We start from the raw sequence: 24,135 nt of genomic DNA, 5'->3' as shown, positions 1-24,135 counted from the left end.
GGCTGCATTAGACAAAGTATTGCCAGCAGGTTGAGGAAGGTGATCTTTCCCCTTTATGCAGCACTGGTGAGGCCACACCTGGAGTATTGTGTCCAGTGATGAGATCCCCAGTACAAGAGAGATGTGGACATACTGGACAGAATCCAGCAAAGGGCCAAAAAGGTGATGAAGGGACTAGAGCATCTCTCTTATGAGGAAAGGCTGAGAGAGCTGGGACTGTTTAGCCTGGAGAAAAGAAGGCTCAGGCGGATCTTATCAATGTATGTAAATACCTGGAGGGAGAGTTCAAAGAATGTGGAGCTGGGCTCTTTTCACTGTGGCCCAGACCAAAGACCAGAGGCAATGGGCACAAACTTCAACATGGGAGGTTCCCTCTGAACGTCAGGAAACCGTTTTTGACTGTGAGGGTGACCGAGCACTGGCAGAGGTTTCCCAGAGATGTTGTGGAGTCTCCATCCTTGGAGGTATTTAAAAAGCATCTGGACATGTTCCTTGGAGCTCAGTTTGATGGGGCCAGACCATGGTGGGAAGGCAGGGAAATCTGTTGGCCATCAGGCAGGACACTGCCATTCATGTGGGGTTTGTCCTGGCCTCTGGAGAGATTTCTGCCAGACGTTTTGAGAGCAGCAATAGGACAGCCATACCTGAGCAAGTCGCCCAGAGTGCCTGTTCTGCTCCCAGAGCAGGGAACGACCCACAGCCCCATCTCTGGATCCCAGCACCCCAAGAGCCTGGGGTCCCCCAGCTCTCCATGCACGGGGAGTGCCTGGGGACTCCTCACCTCCCATGGAAGTGGGATGACACAAGGAGACAGAGACAGTGCAGCCTGGCCATGCCCTGGGGGACCACAGCTGCAGGATTGGGGCTGTGCTGGCCTGTGACTCCCGGGGGCACTGAGCCCCCGTGGGAGCTGGTTCTCACCTCCCAGCCAATGTCACAGGCTTCCCTCCAGCCCCCCACATGGCCCAGAGCTTGCTCCTCTCCCAGGAGTGGGACAGGAGGCGGCTGCTTGGCGGAGGCGAGATATCAGGGTTATGCTTCTATCCGTTCAGAGGAGACTGTGCTCTGTAAATAGCCTGTCTTCGGGAGCTGTTGTTGCTGCTGCTGCTGCTGTTACTGCTGCCAGGAGAGCTAATAAAACTGGCTAGCAGGCAGAGCTCAGCCCCTTTGAGATGTTGCCTACTGGAGCCTTCCCACTCTGTGGTTTCATCTGTTTTCCTGGCCTGTCCTGACATAAGAAACCTCCCCCAAAGGCACCTATCTCCAAGGACTCCACTCCATGGGGACCTCTCTCCCCATGCCTCTGGATTCTTGCTCCTTTGCTTTCTTTCAGGAGAAGCAGCTGAACCAACACTTCTGGTCTGTGCAAGCTGCAAGTTGGCAGAGACAGGAGTTACCAGCAGTGCTGAGCAGCTCTGTGGGATTGGGAGGAGGCAGCAGGATGCAGCAAGCGGTGCTGCTTGCTGCGTCATGTCCCTGAGCCATCTCTCAGTGGCTCCACACCGCAGGCCAGCTCTGGGGCTCCCACCGGCCCCTTTGTTTTAATGGATGAGGCGCAGTGTCTTTGACACATTCACCCACTTTCTGGATTTGCTCAGGGGCTCCCAAAGAAGCGCACAGGGGTGATGATCCTGCGAGTGCAGGCAGTGGGAGCGCACGAGTCTGCAAACAGCTTTGCTGTTGAAGGGGTCTGCATGTAGCACGGGACTGAGAACAGTAAGGGGGCAGCTAATTTTAGTTACTCTCCCAAGACCAGAAATGCCTGTCCCAAAAGCGCACCTATCGCAAATTGCTTCACTCTTCCAAGTAATTCGAGGAAACTACCAGCTCCCCCCAGAAAGCTCCGACAGCCAGTGGGCAGCCTCAGCCGCATCAGCGGGCCTCGCTGCCCCTGTCCTCCGTGTGCTTTGGCTCAGTGGGCGGTTCGTGCTGCAGGAGAGCTGGGCACTGATGCCTTTAACGCTGCCTGATAAGCAAGCAGCATCGCTGCAGAAAGCCATCTGCCACATAGGAGCACGGAGTGTGTGGAGCTTGAGCCTCTGGGTATGAGGCAAGTTGTGATATTCACCATCTGGCATCATAGCTCGCTCTTTCTCTCAAACTTTTATTAGTTTATTATTACCTGGCGGGCATTGCAACCTGTCCTGCGTTTTCTGATCATTTGTTTTTGTCCATCTGAGGGAAAATCCCATGCCTTTCCTCAGCTGCGAATACTAACAGAAAGAGCATTGCAGGTGAACATACTCTTGCAGATGGAGATACCATTGGAGATGCAGATAGCCTTGCAGAGGGATGATCCATTCCTAATATTGCGGATGCAGATGCCATTACAGATGGCGTTACAGATGCAGGTACAGCAGAAGAAGAATATTCTATTGCAGACAGATACCATTGCAGATACCTTTGCTGATGCCATTACAGATGCAGATGTCATTGCAGATGCAGAATCCATTTACAGATGAAGATACCGTTGCAGCTTCCATTGCAGATACAAATACCATTGCAGATGGCGCTGCAGAATGAATTAGCATTGCAGACGCCATTGCAGATACTTTTCAGCTGCATAATCCATTCATCATAACATTGCTGATGCAGATACCAATCCAAATAGCATTGCAGTTGCAAATGCCACTGGAGATGTAGATACCTTTGCAGATGCAGATATCATTGGAGAGGTAGATACCTTTGAAGAAGCTGATACCATTGCAGATGCAGATACCATGGCAGATACCTTTACAGATGCCATTGCAGGTGCAGGCAGCCTTGCAGGTGCAGACGTCATTGCAGATGCCATTGCAGATGCAGATACCATTGCAGGTGCCATTCCAGGTGCAAATACGACTGCAGAGAGCAGTGAACATACAATTGAAGGTGGAGATCCCAGTGGAGATGCAGATGCCACTGCAGATGTAGATCAAATTGAGATGCAGGTACCATTGCAGATACCATTCTGGGTGCAGGCATCAATGCTGCTGCAGACACCATTGCAGCAGAAGTTATCATTGCAGATGCTATTGATCATGCAGATAGCGTTGCTCATGCCATAGCAGATGCAGACACCATTGCAGATGTAAATACCATCTCAGATGTAGATACTATGGCAAATGGCATTGCGCATTAAAATACCATTGCAAAAAACATTGCACAGACCTTTGCAGATGCACATCACATTCCCGATAATGTTGCACACGCAGACACCAAAGCCAATACCATTGCAGATGCAGACGCCATTTATGAAGCAGATAATGCTGCAGATGCAGATAGCACTGTAGAATGGTATGTAGATACCATCGGAGATGCCTGAGGCACCTGCCGAGCTGGCCCCCACTGATGATGTCCCCCAGCTCTGCGCCAGGCCAGTGGGGAGCTTGTGGCTGAGGTGCTCCCCGCGGGGTAAGCTGCTGTGCCGGCGGGACAAGGTTGCAAAACGGGGGGGGAGACTCGCTTATAAGAGGTGAAAGGGGAGAGATGGCCCCAACTGATCGGGAAATTCCTTGTAAATTATAGTTACTGGCCATGCATTGCCCAGACAAGGGCAGGTACGCTTGCCTGGGCTTGCAAAGTCCCTGTGCCAAAACTGCTGGGGGCCATCTGCAAATTTACTGAGGGTGCACTCAATCCCCTCACCCAAATCATTGATAAAGATATTAAACAGAACTGGCCCCAATACTGAGCCCTGGGGAACACCGCTCGTGACCGGCCGCCAAGTGGATTGAACTCCGTTTACCGCAACTCTTTGGGCCCGGCCATCCAGCCTGTTTTTTACCCAGTGAAGAGGACCGTCCAAGCCATGAGCAGCCAGTTTCTCCAGGAGAATGCTGTGTCAAAGTCTTTCCTAAAGTCTATGTAGACAACGTCCACAGCCTTTCCCTCATCCACTAAGTGGGTCACCTTGTCATAGAAGGAGATCAGGTTGGTCAAGCAGGACCTGCCTTTCATAAAGCCGTGCTGACTGGGCCTGATCACCTGGTTGTCCTGTACATGCCATGTGATGGTGCTCAAGATGATCGGCTCCATAACCTTCCCTGGCCCCGAGGTCAGACTGACAGGCCTGTAGTTCCCCGGATCCTGCTTCCGGCCCTTCTTGTAGATAGGTGTCATTTTTGCTAACTCCAGTCAACTGGGACCTCCCCGGTTAGCCAGGACTGCTGAGAAAAGATGGAAAGTGGCTTGGTGAGCACTCCCACCAGCTCCCTCAGTACTCTCGGGTGGATCCCATCTGGACCCACACACTTGTGTATGTCTAAGTGGTGTAGCAGGTCGCTAACCATTTCCCCTTGGATTATGGGGGCTTCATTCTGCTCCCTGTCCCTGTCTTCCAGCTCAGGGGGCTGGGTACCTGTCGCAGATGGAGTAAGAGTGCACTTCACTCGTAAGAGAGAAGCAAAAATATGTATATTGATATAAGACTCTGTAAACGTGACGGTGACTTAACAGGATTCGATGGCTAGGTCCACTTGATTATTTACTGCAGGGAGGACAGGGTCAGACGGAACTGCCAGGGAGACCTCCCGTTGAGTCATGACGCTCAGAAAGGACCCCTCTGCGTTCTACCCTCCTTCTCAGAGAGGAGTCCAGGTGCGGCTGGATCCAATCCTAGTCCCAGACGTGGTCAACGGCTTATGTCTAAAGGATTATATATGTGCGAAATCAACCCTTTATATCACTTAGCTGAGATTTCAAAGTTCAGCATGCTACTAGTCACTCACCCAGGATCTGTTGCGGCAAGGGATCTCTCAACCTCGAGGGGCAACCTTGAGAGGCGTACCTAGTCAAGGAGAGATCCTGGCGTGCAGCCCACTGCCCTGCAGGAGAACTCAAAGGGCTCTTGGGCTGCCCACTGTTCATGGGGGCAAGATGATTGACTCAAAGGACTACCTCAAATCTCTGCAACCCAAATCTCTCCAACCTTCTCTCATCAAAGGTCTTTTACCCCAGGACACTTCTCACCATCGCTTCAATACACTGCCCAGGCTCTATTTTTTAGCTGGGTGAAGTGAGGGTATTCCTTTGCAAAGCCTTCCCTACAAAAGTCTTTTCTACACGCTAATCCCACTGGTGTCACCTCATGCTGTGTACTGCTCCATCCTCCTTCTGCAGAGCTGCATTGGATGGGCAGTTTTCCTGTTTCTATCATACCCATTCACCTTCACAGTCTTTTTGTACTGTATGCATATCCAATATTGTCTCAGGAAACACATTTATCCCCCACAGCATCAGCCACTTCCAACTGCAGGCTGAGATATTTCCCCTCTTGGAGCAGACATTGTGCAAAGCTGCTCCATATATGGAAACACACTGCAGTGCCGCATATGCATTTGGGCTAAAAAACCCCACTGGGCTACTTTTTCAACGAGACGGTTTCAGAGTGGTAAAGCAGATTCAGTACACAAGTGCTTGCGCTGGTTTTGGCTGCGATGGAGTTAATTTTCTCCATAGTAGCTAGTATGGGGCTATGGTTTGGATTTGTGCTGAAAACAGTGTTGATAACAGAGGGATGTTTTAGTTCCTGCTTGCACAGTGTCATGGCCTTTTCTGCTCCCCACACCGCCCTGCCAGCGAGTAGGCTGGGGGGCACAAGAAGCTGGGAGGGAACACAGTTGGGACAGCTGACCCCCACTGACCAAAGGGATATCCCACGCCATATGATGTCCTGCTCAGCAATATAAACCTGGGGGAAGAAGAAGGAAGGGGGGGGGACGTTCAGGGTGATGGCGTTTGTCTTCCCAAATAAGGGTTACGCGTGATGGAGCCCTGCTTTCCTGGAGATGGCTGCACACCTGCCTGCCGATGGGAAGCAGCGAATGTTTTGCTTTGCTTGTGTGCGCAGCTTTTGCTTTACCTATTAAACTGTCTTTATCTCAAGCCACAAGTCTTCTCACTTTTACCCTTCCAATTCTCTCCCCCCCATTCCACTGGTGGGGAGTGAGCGAGCGGCTGTGTGGCGCTTAGTTGCCAGCTGGCATGGCGAAAACATGACAAACAAACTCCACAGGTCTCTGGGACTCTATTCCAGTGCTGGATTGTTCCCCTGGTAATTATTTTTTTTTTTTATTCTTTATGTCAAGTTAGTCAAGCATTACACAGCTCAGTGCAAGACATCACAGCAGGGGAAGATGACCTTCATGTCTTTTAACTTTTTTAAGCTGATTCCACTCAGGGACACTGTAGATAGTCCATGGGGTCTAGCAAGTGATTTCTCAAACCTGAGGGTAGTCATCTCGCCATGGGTTGTCACCCTCTGGACTACTGACGATGAATTGACTATTTCCCTTTAACGTTACGTTGGTCAGACACAGCTTGAAGTAGCTATTTCCATTAAACTATTCAGGGGCACTGAAGATGCTCTAGAGTACAAAGATATCATGGTGGGGCATGAGATAACAGGAATGCCTTGGGACACCTTTCGCCTTCTCGAGGAGGGTGAAAGCCAGGCTGGACACATGGTTTTGTTTGAGCAAATATGGGATGCCTTTGTTCAGGCAACCACGCGCCCCGGTGGGACTTTTGGGACTTTTTGGGACTATTTGGGACTATTTCACATACTCTGTAGTATCACTTTGTCCTTAGGAGTCTCTTCAAAGCAATCCTCACTTCCTTATTCCTCAGGCTATAGATGACAGGGTTAAACATGGGGGTCACAATTGTGTAAAACAGGGCAAGGTATTTGTCAGTGTCTACAGAATCCCTTGACCGTCGCTTTAAGTATACGATTGTGGCCGAGCCATAGAAGAGCGTCACCACCCCGAGGTGTGAAGAGCAGGTGGAAAAGGCTTTGTGTCTGCCCAGATCTGAAGGTATTTTCAGAATTACCCCGATAATTTTAATGTAAGAAATAACTATTAAGGAGAAGGGAAGGATTGCGAATACCAGGATGATGGTGTACAGCATCACTTGGTTCCAGAAAGTGTCTGCACAGGCCAGTTCCAGCAGAGGGGGGACATCACAGAAAAAGTGATGAAGGTCATGGGATGCACAGAAGGGCAAAGTGAACACCTGGTAGGTCTGTCCTACTTGCACTGGTATGACAGCCACGCACGACCCCACCACCAGTCTGATGCAGAGACCCCTGCTCATGATGAGGGTATAGTGGAGGGGGTCACATATGGCTATGTAGCGGTCGTAGGCCATGGCAGCCAGGAGAAGGCATTCGATGCTGCCCAACAAAACCAGGAAATACAGCTGGGCAGCACAGCCAAGGAAGGAGATCCTGCCATCTTCCATCAGGAAACCCACCAGCATTTTTGGCAGAGTGACTGACGTGTAGCAGATCTCCAGGAAGGACAAGTTCCTCAGGAAGAAATGCATGGGGCTGTGGAGGCTTGAGTCCACCACTGTCATGAGTGCAATCAGGCTGTTCCCTGTGAGGACCATGAGGTAGATGACCAGGAATACTGTGAAGTACAGGCCCTGCAGGCTGGAGTGGTCAGAAAATCCCAGAAGAACGAATCCAGATCCAACGGTGTGATTCTCCAAGCCTTTTCTTTGGGGCATTTTCCCTATACAGAGCAATCCAAACAACAGGCTCTTAGAGGGTGCTGATGGCCTGTCCACCATCACACACACTTCAAGCCCAGAGAAAGACGACAAACATCAACATACACGTGATTGCAGGATTGGGCAAGCTTGACCAAGATCTGCATGAATGTTTGGAAATCTAACACAGGTTGCTTGACGCAGGGAGGTTTGTAAGGAGAGGAAAGAACAGAATCCTTGAGCCTGAATGACTGGGTTTTGTCATGTGGATAAAAGAAACTTGACTTCCTGGTTTAGAGGTGATTTTATTAAATAGAATACCTGGTGATAGACGAGAAGGAAGGAAGAAAATGGGTAAATACTAGCCCCTTTAAGAACCGTCTTGCTTACGTTCCTTGTCCAGATCTTGTAAGAGCTGCATTTAATGTAAGAACTTTAACAAGAAATAGGGTGAAAAGGAGGAAAGGGAAGAAAAAGGAGAAGACAAAGCAAGGCAAGGAGAGGCAATCAAAACAAAGCAAGGCAAGCATGACTTGATTCTTAGACCTTAGTGAGAGAGATTAATCCCAGCTCTCCTCACACGTAAGAGCTCATCCCCTGACGCTGTGTCCCCACACGAAGATCTGGGAGATTATCTTAGATCTGAATCATTAGTTTTTATATGGTGAAGGGTGAATCCCATCAGAAGTAAAACAGGCCTCTACCGGCCAATGAATCCAGTGACACTGATGCATCCATGGGACATTTTAACAAGACAGATAAGCAGCAGTTTATGCATAAATCACAAGCTTTCAGGGTGCTAAAAGACATTTTTATGCAAGCAATCAAACTGCTTCATGCAGTTTTCAGTCATACAGAGAAGAAAGTGATCAGAAGTGGGCGATCTCCTCACGATACCCAATTTTCCTGAACAGGTCAGGCTTTTATAACTGAATGAATCCTGAATAATTCAGCATTCCTAAACTTCCTGCTCTGTCGCTTGTATTTCTGACAGCTTACCAATCCAGCCCAGGGCCCATTCACTCTGTCCCAACCCTGCAATGCTTCCCAGTCCCCTGCAAACCCTTGCAGAAGCAGAGCAATGCTCCTGCTGTCTGGGGAACTGAGCCTTCCCTTTGCATTTCCCACCTTCCCAGAGCAGAAAGACTTCTTGCTGGGCACAGCTGAAGGATGTGAGCTACAAGCAAGCAGCACCACAATAGCAGGTTTCTTCTTATGAAGAAGAGACTCGGCTGAAAGATGTTTAAGAATCTCAGTTTGACGTGGGAAAGGAACATCTTCTTCCAGGCAGACGACTGGGGATGCTGGCTGTGTCTCTCCAGCTATCACTAACACCCTTTGAGAAGTCTTCTTACACTCTGATTTATTAACGATGAGACCAGCAGGTCAGAAAACATGTCATAAAAGCATTCTGATTAGCCAAGTGAAAAACGCAGGGTGGTTTTGCAAGAGAAACATCTGAATTCACAAAAACGTGTGGTCCTAATAGTTTGATTCTTTTTCCAGGGTATTCCTGCCTTTTTCCCTGAGTTTTATCTATCTCATAGAGGTGCCATTCAAAATTTCCAAGACAAAATTAGGGTTTGCGTGAGGGAAAAGTCACCATGATTGTTTTCTAATCTACCTACTTATTCATATAAATGTACAGAAAAATTAAATACTTTATTTTCTGAAAAAAATGGGAGATACCCACATTTACTTCAAATTAATGCATTAACTCAAAGCAACCATTTGCATGCAGATTATCCTCATACCAGCATTTCCTGCTTGTTTCAAAATGTCCTCAAACATACAGCCTATTCTTTTTCACTCTCAGATGTCTCAGTGCTTTGCAAGATCACAGATAGAGCACAGTTCAGGCCAGCTTTGCTCACGGGAAACTGCCAGAGTACTTCTTATGTGGTGACTATCTCACGGGCAGCATTTCCCAAAGCTGAAGGAAGCCCGTTCCAGTCAGCCCAGCCAAACTGGACAGCTGCCTGCAGCTGCTGCCACACTACCTCAGCATTTGGGGGGCATGCCGAAAGGGATTTACCTTTGACAGGAGCCAAGAGGCAGGAGCACACTCCTCAGTCCATGATGCTGCAGGACGCAGTGGTGACCTCTTTTCCTCTCTGTCATTCCCCTGGAAACACCTGGATGTGGTTCTCTGGACACCTCTCTGTCACTCTCACCTGGTTATAAGACAGCTAGTAAGCAGCCTCAGGAGAGAAGGTGGGAATGCTGGTGCTGCCACTGCTCCTCCCCAGACACCCACGGCACCAGGAACAATTTTAGAAAGACTGTCAGAATCATGGGTGTTAGCCTGATTAGTAATTTCCAGCAAAACTATATGTCTTTAAAAAGCGGAGAAACTGAGAAATGAAGTTTAGCTGCTCAACTTGTGGAAGAAGGAGAGGGGGGGAAGCAGGGCAGCAGCAAATAAGCCAGTTCAATCTGGGTTTAACTTTACTGTGCAGCAACAGAAAAGGCTTCTCTGCAGCTCCACTTCTCCGGGTTCCAACTGGAGCCTGTGCCCTGTGTTAGCCCCATGTTAGACCGAGTTGGCCCTGAGAGGTTGAACTGCAACTGTTTGTGCTGTCTGCATGCTGGTTCACATCCCGAAAGGGCCTGGAGACAAAGCTTGTGTTTGAGATGTACACATGAGAAAGAAAAAAGGACTGTGTCATGCCACTACACTGCAGATCTTTATATTTGTATAGATTAATTTTGCCCTGATGCCCAAAAACTGGTTGACTGATTCTTACCACAGTTGCCTTGGGTGGCTTTGTAGCCAACAGCACAAATAACCCCTTCCAGAGGAACGTATCTCCTGCCATTGTGTGAGGTTAATGCGCTCCCTGATCTCTCAGAAACCCTACATAAAACTCAACAGCCTCCAGTCTGTCCTTTTGGGTTACCCAACAAAGTCAGGATTAAGACAATAATATCATCTCTCACCAGGACCAAAGGACGGAATAGTCAGAAAGGCTACGAAGAACCTGTGCTGTGGCTTGGAGCAACCAGGCACTATAGGGTGATTTCCTCCCGTCAGAGCTGTAGGACTGTAAATATGGAGAGAGATCGGGGTCAGCAGAGCTACTCCAAGAGGTCACTGCGTGAGAAATGTGCCACCTGCAGCCTGGATACCTAGGTAACAAAGCTCTTGTTAGAGTCATTGGAGCAACAATGAATATAGTCTATGAGAACTGAAAAATGGTTCATCTGACCCGAAAGTCTGACTTGGGTGACACACAGTGGTGCCTACAGCCTCCAGAACATGAGGAAGCAGAAGGCAACTGCTCAGGCCTTGAGCCAGCACTGACAAGGTGGTATCGGTACGCTCGTCTGTCCATCCCACTTGTGCTCCCACTATGCCCAAGTGTTAGGTTAGCATTAGTTAAGGTTCACGTTCAGGTTTAAATTATCACTAGAGTTAGGCTGGTTTAGGATTAGACTTCAATTAGGGTGGGGTTAGTCTTTGATTAGGGTAAGGTTAAGGTTAGGGTTATGGTTAGAGCTGAGGGTTATGATTAGGGTTGGGGAAGGGCTAAGGTCAGGCAATGGTTAGAATAAGGTTTAAGATAAAGTCAGGGTTATGGTTAGTGTAGGGTTAGGTTCCGGTTAGGGTAGGGTTGGGTTAGGATTGATGGTTGGGTTTAGGATTAGGTTCCGGTTAGGGTAGGGTTTATTGTCTCATAGGCTTGTGAAACCGGAGGGGGGGGGGGGAGGGAGCGAGCAGCTGTGTGGTGTTTAGTTGCTGGCTGGGTTTAAACCATGACACAGTCGCTGGACATTTTCAGTTTTGGAGCTGTGCTCTGGTGAGAATGAGAGAGAATGTGTTGGAGCCTTAGATGGCTAGGCGAGAGCAGAGCCGCAGTGTTGGTGGCACTGTGAAAGAGCTTCTAAGGGATGGTGAAGGCTGGAAACCACTTTCAGTCCTGGCACCTTCTGTGTGGGAGCAGTCATTGGATGTTTTGAATTTTGGAGCTCTGCTCCCGTGAGAGTGAGGGGACCGCTGGCTGCCCTCCTGGGCAATGGCCTGATTATCACCACCATAGCCTATAACCACCGCCTCCAGACTGCCATGTACTTCTTCCTCCTCAGCCTCTCCTTGACCTGGGCTCCATCTCAACCACTGTCCCCAGAGCCATGGCCAATTCCATCTCAGAAACCAGGGCCATCTCCTGCTTGGGCTGTGTTTCTCAAGTCTTTTTAGTTTCTTTTTTTAGTGGTAGCGGAGTACTGTCTTCTCACTGTCATGTCCTACAACCGCTACGTTGCCATCTGCAAACCCCTGCACTACAGGACCCTCCTGGGCAGCAGACCTTGTGTCCACATGGCAGCAGCTGCCTGGGGCAGTGGGTTTCTCAATGCTGTCCTGCACACTGCCAATACATTTTCAATACCACTCTGCAAGGGCAATGCTGTGGACCAGTTCTTCTGTGAAATCCCCCAGATCCTCAAGCTCTCCTGCTCACACTCCTACCTCAGGGAAGTTGGCTTCTTCTGGTTAGTGCTTTTTGTTTCGTGGGATGTTTTGTTTTCACTGTGCTGTCCTATGCGGAGATCTTCAGGACCGTGCTGAGGATCCCCTCTGAGCAGGGACGGCACAAACACGTGCCATGTGCCTCCCTCACTTGGCTGTGCTCTCCCTGTGTATCAGCACCAGCATGTTCGCCTACCTGAAGCCACACTTTTTAGCTTTTACAATTCTTTGTGGTTTTGTTTTCTTTTGTTTTAATATTCTGGTCTTTGGGGGATTTGGTGTCCTTTTTCTTTTTTTGAAAAGAAAGTGTTTTCCAGAATAGGTTGGATGTAGGACACAAATATCTTCAGCTACAGGGACAGAGACACCTGGTACCATTGAAGATACCCTGGAACCTCCTGCCCAGGCTCCATCTGCAGCTCCTGAGGGGCTCTCGTCTCTCACAAGTCCTCTGTCATAGCTGCCAGTTCCAGGCAAACACCTCAGGTACACTGGGGCCCCTAAAAGTGGTAGTGGATGTCCATGGTCAAACAACTGAGGTCTGCCTGGAAAGGTAAACAACCGTATTCAACATTAAAAAAACCACAAAACACCAAACAACAAAAAAATCCCAAGCACATTTTCATCAGCTGAAACAATTGATTCCTTTTAATAAAATGGCAGTGTTTTCCCACCATGCCACAATGAGAATTTGCAGGAACTGCATTAACCATAGAAGAAATATTGATCTCCTGCTGTACCTGCACTACCAGTACTCTGTCTGTTGCACCGCATATTTAATCTGCCTCATCTTTCAAGTGTTCCCACCTGTCCTGATTAAATGACCACATCTGAGGGCATCTTTTCAGCAGACTACCTGGACTTCTGCCCTTCCCATTGCTCTCCAGATTTCCCCAGGTCGTTCAGATACCTCCCGACTATCTGATTGCTGCTTTCAGCTTCAAGGATTTAGAAACTTGGCCATCTCTCAGAAGTCTAATTAACTCTTTAGTCAACTCTGAAAACTGTCTTTATATCTATCCTTTCCTATCTTTCTGAAATAGTTCTTGTATGGCTATCCCTTGTGAAAGGTAGACCTCATTAGATGCAGCTAGGACTTAGCATACAGCGGTGTTTTAGTGTTTATTGAATTGTATTGTGGCTAACTTTTCTTTGTTGGCAATGAAGAGAAGCCCTTCTGGGCCTGTGGGCAGCCAGTTCTCTGAGGGAAACAGGTGGGAGTTGGTGCAATGGAGCTGTAATATCCATCTGGAGACTTCAGTGGAGGAGTCTGATGTAAGGAAAAGTGATGCAAGTCCCAGGTGGCCAGTGAGAGAAATGATGGGGTGAGGGAGGTGAGGAGGAAGGGTGTCCGTAGTGTCTGGCCTCAAGGCATTGTTTTTCCTACTGGTTGAGACCTCCTTAGGAGACCCTCTGCATCAATATGATGTGGAGAGTGCTGCAATCACTTCTTCAGTAGACTGAAAAAAAACCCAAACCCCTAAAAAGCAAAAATCCTTTATTAAATGCTCATTGAAATCCTCCTCTTGAACTACCCTCCTGAAACATCTCCAATTAGCTGTGCAAGCCTTGGAGATTTCAAGAAAATTACGGGAAGAGACAAAGCACATGAGGGCTCTCTGCATTGTAATGAGCCCCATGGTATATTCTGTGCCGAGTCCATGAATCTCCGGTGCTCAGAAGACATAGCACAAACTGCTTAAGAAGACAAAGTCAGAAGCAAATGCTGAAGTTTCTGGGAGTATTAATGGGCCCCGCTGAGGACCATTACCAACACAGCCTCTCCATGGACTCATTAGAGAAGAAAATTGGAGTCATTAATGACAGGTGGGCAAAGGCAAAGTGCAGGTAGCTCCAATGCTGAGTCAAGCCTTGATGTGTTTTATCAAGCCAAACGCCAAGCCCTGAGCCCCCAGCCCCTGGGAAGGGAGACCTTGTCCCTGATGCTGGCTAATGGCTCTTCCTGGGCAATGGGGTGTGTGACGTGTGATGCCTAGTGAAGGACAACAGTATGACACCTCCCGGCCTCCTTGAGGAGTGCAAGGACGCAATGAAGGCCCAGTGCCATAAGGACAATGTGTCTCCTCCTAGCCCTCGGTGGCAGAGAAACCTGCCTTAGTCAAGGAGACAAAAACTTCGGTTCTTTTGGCACCTTCCTCCTTGCCGGCACTCTTGGCCACATCCACCACAGGCTGTCCCACACCTGTGCCTGTTTCCTTACAGCCTGTAGACATCCCACCCACTTCCTCACCTTATTCTCACCCTGGCATGTGCTTACCCATACTGATTTCTCTCCATCCTCACCCGCTGTTCCTTGAAACACAAAGCTATGGGCTGATCTCAGGCTTCCTCTGGGCGATTTGTTGCACCACCCTTGGAGTGACATTTCTTTCTCTTCCTGTTCAGTCTGGGCCTCCCAGACTGCAGTTTGTAATGGTTTTCCTTTCTCATGCTCTTTCTCACTACCAAAAACATGCAATCATCCCTGAAAGCAACTTTCAAGCTTTCTCAAGCTACTACTATAATTCCCTGAGCCTCCACTTCACCAGGTCTAAAAAGCCCAAGTCTCTCAGGCCTCCCAACACATGGTCCCTAACCCCATCTTGGCCGGTCTATGCCAGATGCTTTCCAGTTCTGCTCCTCTTCTCCAGAATGAGGTGCCCACATGCGGACACACTGTTCCAGAAGTGACCATGCCAGTGCTGAGTCAAAGGAGATGATAACTCCCCTTGTCTGGATGGCCACGCTCCTCCCAGTGCAGCCCAACATGCACATAGCCAGACTCACATTTAGCACCACTGTATCATCTGGCAGCCCTTGTAATTAACAGGTCCTTCTCCTTGAGGTTGCTCCTCATCCAGTCAGGTCTGAGCCTGCCTTAGTGAGGACATACTAGTTAAATGAAATTGCTTGCTAAGGTAGGTATTATCTTGGTGACCGTCCCAGAGCACCAAATGAGGGTACAAAGCTAGCAAAACCGGGACTGATGAGGAAAGGGTAACCAGAGGCAGGCTGTTTGTATAGGAGGGCATGAGGATGATCCAAAGGCAGAACTTGGGAGGGGTGAAAGAGGGTAAAAGAAAATACAAGGTGAAGCCAAGGATATGATCAGGGCTGTTTGGAGGACCTGCCAAGGAGCCCTTCAGCTGAGAAAGTCTGACTGGAGTGGGACAAGAAAGCTGCACTTGATCTGACCATATTTACGCCTGACTTACTTCCATGGTCACAGGGATCCTGAGTGCTTTCCCTGCCATCATCAAGGGAAGAGCCCCATAGTGGATGGAAACACAGAATCCTTCAGACGGGAGGTCTCTAGTCCAAACTCCTGCTCACAGCAGTGTCAGCTATCAGGTCACACTAAGTTGCAAAGGACTTTATTCGTTTAGGGCCCCAAACCCTCTAAAGAGAGGGATGGCACCAACTCTGGGAAACCTTGTCATTGTGCATTGGCTTTCATCCTCCCATCATGAACAACAATGAAGAGCCTGACTCTTCCTGATTCCCTCCTGGTGGATTTCTGAAGGCTGTTCTGTGGTCTCCCCAAAGCCTTCTTTTCTCCTGACTGAACAAATCCAGCTCTCTCACCCATCCCATAGTGAGAAAGTCAACCTTATAAATGTGTGCCTGAGATGTTTAAAGCTCTTCCAATGCTGCTGGATTCTCTTGGATTTGCAAAGGACTTCAGGGCTCTTAGAATACCATCACCCTTATGCCATGGCATTCTGCAAGTGTCACTTGTACTTGTCATCATGGTGTAATACACAGGTGTTGCAGGCTGTGAGGAGGGTCCAATCTGAGCAAGTAGTCATTCACAAATGAACTTTGAAGCTTAAATGTTTCAGGCCCAAAAGGCAATGTCACACCACTAGGAGAGGCTAGTGCTGGGGATGCCGTGCTTGATGCTAACCCACATACAGAGGAGTAATTCAAGACTGCAAGAATCATGGTAGCTGCCATCAGACGTGACTCAGAATCACTGAGACATTCAGGTCAGAAAGAACCTTTGGAGGACTCTGGACCAACATCCTGCTCACATCAGGATGAACAATGAATTCCCACGATGTTCCTCAGGGCTTGTCCAACCTTGTCCATGAAATGTTTTCTGGGGACTTTGTCTAAGATCATTGGTGGACTCCTGGGAAGGAACCCTCCAATGAAGCTGAGGGTGCCTTTTGCTGCCAGGTAAGGACAGCCAGAGGATTCCTTGACTCTCAGCAAGACACTAGCAACCTCGAGCAGCTCCCAACAAACTCTGTCCACTGTCCTTGATTAAAAGGTGCACTGTTGAGAGGCTGCTGAAGCTTTTTCAGCCCTTGGACTATTACTCCTTGCTGCTTTTCCATGTAGGTAGCCCAACCGGGCAAGTATTGAGTGTGACTACTGGCTCTGGGCATTTAGGTCAAGGGCATGTGGCCCATTTGGTGTTGTCCTTGAGCCTGCGTCTGAGGAGGAAGGACTTAGGGTCAACACTTGGTTGCGCAGCTGGTATCAGCAACAGGGTTTTAGTTTCTATGACCATGAGACCCTGAGGATCAGTGACTGCTTGGAAGACATGGGGTAAGATTATCCCCTGTCAAAGTGGGGTAAAACTACCTTTGCTAACAGACTGGGAAACCTAGTAAGAAGAGCTTTAAACTGGGAATGTTGGAGGACTGAGAGAATAACCAACAATCACATGAGGAAGTGATAGATGGGGTAGGCACTTAAAAGTTTATATGAACAAAAAGAACATAGCTATCAACAAACCAGGGCTGAAGTGGAATCACTCCTGGCAGCCCCTCTGTGCCAGGCACTGTCCCCTAAATACGACTCCAGGCCCACGGTCTCCCCAGGTTGTTCCTGCTGCCCCAGTGACGGAGCAGCCTGCTCTGAGCTGGTGCATGCAGAAACAGGTTTCTCTGTGGCATTTATTCCCTGCTGGAAGCACAGAGTTGCTCCTTTGCTCTTTTCCAGAGATGTCCCCAGAGGACTGTGTCCGTGCTCGCCAGGCTGGCCGCTCCTGCCCCCTCCCTGTAAGGCCTCAAGCTGGCGGTGCTGCTCTGCAGAGCAAGTGGGCTGTGGTGCCCAGAAGCCACAGGGAGACAGTCCCAGGCAGACCCCTGGGGATCACCACCTCTAGGGGCACATGGCACTCACAGGTGAAGACTCAGCCCAGGCCCATTCCCTAACACATCGCCCCATGCCTTCCTGCCCTGAGCCCATGGAGAACCCAAGCACAGCAGCATGACCTCATGCAAGCAATTTCTTCAGCCTGACCTCAGCTTTGGAAGAAGACCCAAACTTCCAGACACTGGCACCGAGGAAATCCCCTTCTGTTACAGAGACGTGACACGGGAGGCCAGCTGTAACAGTGTGCCAGACACACAGTTATAAGACCGTGTAAACTGCCTACATGTCAGACAGACTGGGTTCATGCCTCTGGAGAGTTGCAGTGGATGCAGACATTCCTGGAAAAATACGGTTATCACAGATAAAATGCTCAAAGCACAAGAAACTCCCAAGATGAATAGGAAATCGCTTTTGAAGTGACATGTGCAGCTTATTGCTGCTGACAGAAAAATGACTAAGTCAGCTTCATCAATGCATCTTTAAGCTCCTGGTTCCTCATGCTGTAGATGAAGGCATTCACTCCTGGAGGCATCACCGAGTACAGCATTGCCACCACCAGATCCAGGGATGGGGTGGAGATGGAGGGGAGCTTCAGCTAGGCCACCATGCCAGTGCTGATAAACAGGGAGACCACAGCCAGGGGAGGGAGGCATGTGGAAAAGTCTTTGTGCCGTCCCTGCTCAGAGGGGATCCTCCACACGGCTCTGAAGATCTGTGCATAGGATGGCACAGTGAAAATAAAACACCCCAAGCTAAACCAAACACTGACCATAAGGACCCCAGCTTTCCTAAGGTAGGATTGTGAGCAGGAGATCTTGAGAATCTGGGGGATTTCACAGAAGAACTGGTTTATGGCATTGCCTTGGCAGAGTGGTATGCAAAATGTATTCGCACTGTGCAGGATGGCATTGAGAAACCCTCTGCCCCAGGCAGCTGCTGCCACGTGGACACAAGCTCTGCTGCCCAGGAGGGTCCTATAGTGCAGGGGTCTGCAGATGGCAACGTAGCAATTGTAGGCCATGATGGTGAGAAGAGAAAACTCTGCTCCAACCAAGAAGGCAAACAGAAAGACTTGGGCAGCACATCCTGTGTAGGAAATGTCTCTGGTTTCCCAGACGGAATTAAGCATGGATTTGGGGACAGTGGTGAAAATGGAGCCCAGATCAAGGATGGAGAGGTTGAGGAAGAAGAAGTGCATGGGGTGTGGAGGTGGTGGTCACAGCCTACAACAGTGATGATGAGGCTGTTGCCCAGGAGGGCAGCCAGGCAGATGCCCAGGAAGAGACAGAAGTGCAAGAGCTGCAGCGGCCGCGTGTCTGCAAACGTCAGGAGGAGGAACTCGGTGATGGTGCTGCCATTGGACATTTGGTCCCTCTGGGAATGGAAACACTGTCCAAGGAGGAAACAACAGTGAGAAGTTGGGGAATTCTCCTCTGACCCATTTCTTGTAGACCCTCCCCCTTCTACACACGCTCTCCTTTTTTTTTCTAGGAGACCTCCCTTCAGCTTTGTGGCTCGAGCTCTGGTGGGTTCTTGCTGAATGTGCCAAGAGAAGCAGTGCCTCTGGCTGGCGGCCAAGGAGTCCACCCTGCTCTGCAGCAGTGGGTTCATGTGAGCAGTGGGTGCAAGGGCCAATCCTGCAGTTCAACTTTGTCAGATGAAATTGCTCCAGCAGCAGAGGACCAGCCTCTGCCTCCTCTGGGCTCCCTCCAGGTGTCTCTGGGGCTTCAGGGGAACCTGCTGTGAAACAAGCTGAAGTCATCACTTATGCTCCCTCCCACATCTGGGAAGAGGGTCTTCTTTCCAGCAGTATCATTTCTCCTATCAGAGAAAGAGTTACATCAAGAATCACCTTTCCATGTCCATTAGACAGGACAACCAGAAAGTGACAGGGAGGGATCTCCTTTACTCCTGCTGAGGTAAGGGATTCAGCCCAGTCATTCAAGGCATCCCATCCTGGGTTTGTAGTCCTGGGGCTATGTCGTGGTTTAACCTGGCAGGCAGCCAAATACCACGCAGCCGCTCACTCACTCCCCCCGCCCCCCCAATGGGACGGGGAGAGAATCGGAAGGGTAAGAGTGAGAAAAACTCGTGGGTTGAGATAAAGACAGTTTAATAGAACAGAAAAGGGAGAATAATGATAATAAATAATGATAGAATATACAAAATGAGTGATGCACAATGCAATTGCTCACCACCCGCGCTGACCGATAACCAAGTAGCGATCGGTACTTCCTGGATCACGCCTACCCTTCATATACTGAGCATGACGTCACATGGTATGGAATACCCCATTGGCCAGCTGGGCTGGCTGTCCTGATTATGTTCCCTCCCATCTCGTGTACCTAGCTCAGTCAGTAGGCACGGGAGCTGTCCTTGGACTAGGAGGGCACTTAGCAACAACTGAAAACATCAGTGTGTTATCAACATTCTCCTCATACTAAATCCAAAACACAGCACTAGGAAGAAATTTAACCCTATCCCAGCCAAAACCAGGACAGTATCCACCCCTTATTCCATACCATTTACGTTATGCTTAGGTCTCACATTTTTCAATACCTTTCAATTAATCATCACTATCTTTTTTATATATATACATATATAATACATATACATACATATATACATATAATACATATACATACATATATACACATAAATATATATATAAATGTCCATTGAGTTCTTTTAGTCCACAACTTTGGGCTCCATCTGTCATAACAGTCTTTCAGGGCCAGAAGGATGGTGTGTGGTGTTGGGCTGTTGCATCCTGAAGCCAGTTCTCATTTCGGTACTGCTGCACTCGTTCAGTTCTATCATCGTTGCACTTTGCTCGGTTTCATCGGAGTTAGTTCATTCTTCATTAATCTGGGTGATTTTCACTGCTATACCATTGATAGCAACCATAGAAATAATGATATACAATATCATATAACAATTGACATTATAAAATTCAGTTCATTGGCTATTTTCACCCAAAATCAAATCCCCTTGAGGTACACACCGGACTTGCCCATCCTTTCGCATCACCCACCAAGTGCACCCAGGTCCTTGAGCAAAAGCAATCCCACGGATGGGTTTTCCCTTGCCAGAGGCAGGAGTAACCCAGACTGTCTTCCCCAGCATATTTCTTATGTGCACGACAGGGACTTTATCTCCATCTACAGTACGTAAAAGTCTTGATTGGGCAGGGCCAGCTCGATTAACAGACCCCCTAGTGTTGACTAACCAGGTGGCTTTTGCTAAATGTGTGTCCCAATGCTTGAATGTCCCACCACCCATTGCCCTCAGTGTTGTCTTTAGCAGCCCGTTGTATCGTTCCATTTTCCCAGAGGCTGGTGCATGCTAGGGGATGTGATAGACCCACTCAATGCCGTGCTCTTTGGCCCAGGTGTCTATGAGGGTGTTTCGGAAATGAGTCCCGTTGTCTGACTCGATTCTTTCTGGGGTGCCATGTCGCCATAGGACTTGCTTTTCAAGGCCCAGGATGGTGTTCCGGGCAGTGGCATGGGGCACAGGGTATGTTTCTAGCCAGCCGGTGGTTGCTTCCACCATGGTGAGCACATAGCGCTTGCCGTGCCGGGTTTGTGGGAGTGTGATATAATCAATTTGCCAGGCCTCCCCATATTTGTATTTCAACCATCGTCCCCCATACCAAAGAGGCTTTACTCGCTTGGCTTGTTTGATTGCAGCGCACGTTTCACATTCATGGATAACCTGTGCAATAGCGTCCATGGTTAAGTCCACCCCTCGATCACGAGCCCATCTATATGTTGCATCTCTTCCTTGATGGCCTGAGGCATCATGGGCCCACCGAGCTATAAATAATTCACCCTTATGTTGCCAGTCCAGATCCACCTGAGCCACTTCAATCTTAGCAGCCTGATCCACCTGCTGGTTGTTTTGATGTTCTTCAGTGGCCCGACTCTTGGGTACGTGAGCATCTACGTGACGTACTTTTACAACCAGGTTCTCTACTCGGGCAGCAATATCTTGCCACAATGCGGCAGCCCAGATGGGTTTACCTCTGCGCTGCCAGTTGTTCTGCTTCCACTGCTGCAACCAACTCCACAGGGCATTTGCCACCATCCATGAGTCAGTATAGAGATAAAGTACTGGCCATTTTTCTCGTTTGGCAATGTCCAAGGCCAGCTGGATGGCTTTCACCTCTGCAAACTGGCTCGATTCACCTTCTCCTTCAACAGTTTCTGCAACTTGGCGTATAGGACTCCATACAGCAGCTTTCCACCTCCGATGCTTTCCCACAAGGCGACAGGACCCATCAGTGAACAGGGCATATTGCTTCTCGTTTTCTGGTAGTTTATTATACAGTGGGGCTTCTTCAGCACGTGTCACCTCCTCCTCTGGGGATATTCCAAAATCTTTGCCTTCTGGCCAGTTCGTGATCACCTCCAAGATTCCTGGGCGACTGGGGTTTCCTATTCGGGCCCGTTGTGTGATCAGCGCGACCCACTTACTCCACGTAGCATCGGTTGCATGATGTGTAGAGGGGACGCTCCCTTTGAACATCCAGCCCAGCACCGGCAGTCGGGGTGCCAGGAGGAGCTGTGCTTCAGTGCCAACCACTTCCGAAGCAGCTCGAATCCCTTCATATGCTGCCAATATCTCCTTCTCAGTTGGAGTGTAGCGGGCCTCGGATCCTCTGTATCCCCGACTCCAGAACCCTAAGGGTCGACCTCGAGTCTCCCCTGGTGCTTTCTGCCAGAGGCTCCAGGTAGGGCCATTCTCCCCGGCTGCGGTGTAGAGCACATTCTTCACATCTTGTCCTGCCCGGACTGGCCCAAGGGCTACTGCATGAACTATCTCCTGTTTAATTTGTTCAAAGGCTTGTTGTTGCTCAGGGCCCCATCTAAAGTCGTTCTTCTTCCTGGTCACTTGATAGAGAGGGCTTACGATCTGACTGTAATTTGGAATATGCATTCTCCAAAAGCCCACAACGCCTAAGAAAGCTTGTGTTTCCCTTTTGCTAGTTGGTGGGGACATGGCTGTTATTTTGTTGATCACATCCATTGGGATCTGACGACGTCCGTCTTGCCATTTTATTCCTAAAAACTGGATCTCCTGTGCAGGTCCCTTGACCTTACTTTGTTTTATGGCAAAACCGGCTTTCAGAAGGATTTGAATTATTCTCTCCCCTTTCTCAAAAACTTCTTCTGCTGTGTTGCCCCACACGATGATGTCATCAATGTATTGCAGGTGTTCTGGAGCCTCACCCTGTTCCAGTGCGGTGTGAATTAGTCCATGGCAAATGGTAGGGCTATGTTTCCACCCCTGGGGCAGTCGGTTCCAGGTGTACTGGATGCCCCTCCAAGTGAAAGCAAACTGTGGCCTGCACTCTGCTGCCAAAGGGATGGAGAAGAAGGCATTAGCGATGTCAATGGTGGCGTACCACTTGGCTGCCTTCGACTCCAGTTCGTATTGAAGTTCTAGCATGTCCGGCACGGCAGCACTCAGTGGCGGCGTGACTTCGTTCAGGCCACGGTAGTCTACTGTTAGTCTCCACTCTCCATTAGACTTTCGCACTGGCCATATGGGACTGTTGAAGGGTGAGCGAGTCTTGCTGATCACTCCTTGGCTCTCCAATCGACGAATCAGCTCATGGATAGGGATCAGGGAATCTCGGTTGGTGCGGTATTGTCGCCGATGCACTGTTGTGGTAGCGATTGGTACTTGTTGTTCTTCAACCCTCAACAACCCCACAACAGAAGGGTCCTCTGAGAGACCGGGCAAGGTGGACAGCTGCTTAATTTCCTCCGTCTCCAGGGCAGCTATACCAAAAGCCCACCGATACCCTTTTGGGTCCTTAAAATACCCTCTCCTGAGGTAGTCTATGCCAAGGATGCACGGAGCCTCTGGGCCAGTCACAATGGGGTGCTTCTGCCACTCGTTCCCGGTTAGGCTCACTTCGGCCTCCAATACAGTTAACTCTTGGGATCCCCCTGTCACTCCAGAAATACAAATGGGTTCTGCCCCTTTATAGCCTGATGGCATCAGGGTGCACTGTGCACCGGTGTCTACGAGAGCCTTATACTCCTGTGGCTCTGATGTGCCAGGCCATCGAATCCACACAGTCCAGTAAACCCGGTTGTCCCTTTCCTCCACCTGGCCGGAGGCAGGGCCCCTCTAGTTCTGGTCATAGTATCCGCTTCTCACTTCTTGCAAACGTGAGTCAAGAATTCCTTCATTACAGTCCAAAGTAAGATCAGCCCTTCTACTCTGTCTGGGGAACTGTTCACTGGAAACTGGACCGTCGTGAGACAGGGTTTTCCTGAAAACTGGAGCAGCATTTTTCCTGGGAGAACCCCCTTGTGTGATTGTTTTTCCTTGCAACTCACGTACACGTGCCTCTAGGATGAAGGTAGGTTTTCCATCCCACTGCCTCATGTCCTCTCCGTGGTCACGCAGGTAAAACCACAGGGTGCCCCGTGGTGTGTACTTTCGATATCCTCTCTCTTGAGGAGTAAAACGCTGACTCCTAATGGCTGAGATACTGGTCCGTACAGGTGGAGAATAGGACCTATTGTCTTTGAGTTGCTGGACCTCTCGGGACAGTTTCTCTACAGCCGAGACAAGGGAGGAGGAGATAGTTTCTTCAAAATCCCGAAGTCTGCTAACCACCTCATCCACCGTTGGTGCTTCTTCCTCTTTCCAGCACAGTACTGCCAACGAACTGGCATACGATGCTGGTGCGCTCCGTACCAACTTCCGCCACATGGGTCGCGTGCACTGGACGTCATCTGGATCTTTGGGCGTTTGGTCGTCGTTCAGGTCACTATAAACCACCTCCAGCATGCCTAATTCTCTCAGGTACTGGATACCTCTCTCCATAGTGGTCCATTTGCCTAGGCGATATATAACATCTTCCTTGAAGGGATACCTTTCCTTCACGCCTGACAGCAGTCGCCTCCAGAGGCTGAGGACCTGTGTCCCTTTTCCAATTGCTTTGTCAATGCCTCCTTCCCTAGCAAGGGATCCCAGCTGTTTGGCTTCCTTCCCCTCCAATTCCAGGCTACTGGCCCCATTATCCCAGCATCGGAGCAGCCAGGTAACAATATGCTCGC

At 49.4% G+C, this 24,135-nt stretch overlaps 1 protein-coding gene and 1 pseudogene across 1 annotated transcript; both read right to left on the bottom strand.

The window, feature by feature from the left end:
• Nucleotides 1-5,925: 5,925 nt before the first annotated feature.
• LOC142084559 (olfactory receptor 10AG1-like) lies at nucleotides 5,926-7,494 on the bottom strand. Its single transcript, XM_075155405.1, has one exon. It carries the CDS (start codon nucleotides 7,492-7,494, stop codon nucleotides 6,556-6,558), a length of 939 nt encoding a protein of 312 aa, XP_075011506.1. The 3' UTR covers nucleotides 5,926-6,555.
• Nucleotides 7,495-17,507: 10,013 nt separating this feature from the next.
• Nucleotides 17,508-18,418, bottom strand: LOC142084558 (olfactory receptor 14C36-like; annotated as a pseudogene).
• Nucleotides 18,419-24,135: the final 5,717 nt, after the last annotated feature.

This window comes from Calonectris borealis, chromosome 7 (genome assembly GCF_964195595.1).
Source record: "Calonectris borealis chromosome 7, bCalBor7.hap1.2, whole genome shotgun sequence".
Taxonomy (NCBI): Eukaryota; Metazoa; Chordata; class Aves; order Procellariiformes; family Procellariidae; genus Calonectris; species Calonectris borealis.
This window is presented reverse-complemented; position numbering and strand designations above follow the sequence as displayed.

What these genes read in the sequence shown, in the direction of transcription:
- LOC142084559 (XM_075155405.1), bottom strand. Translation starts at nt 7,494, where the DNA reads ATGCCCCAAAGAAAAGGCTTGGAGAATCACACCGTTGGATCTGGATTC.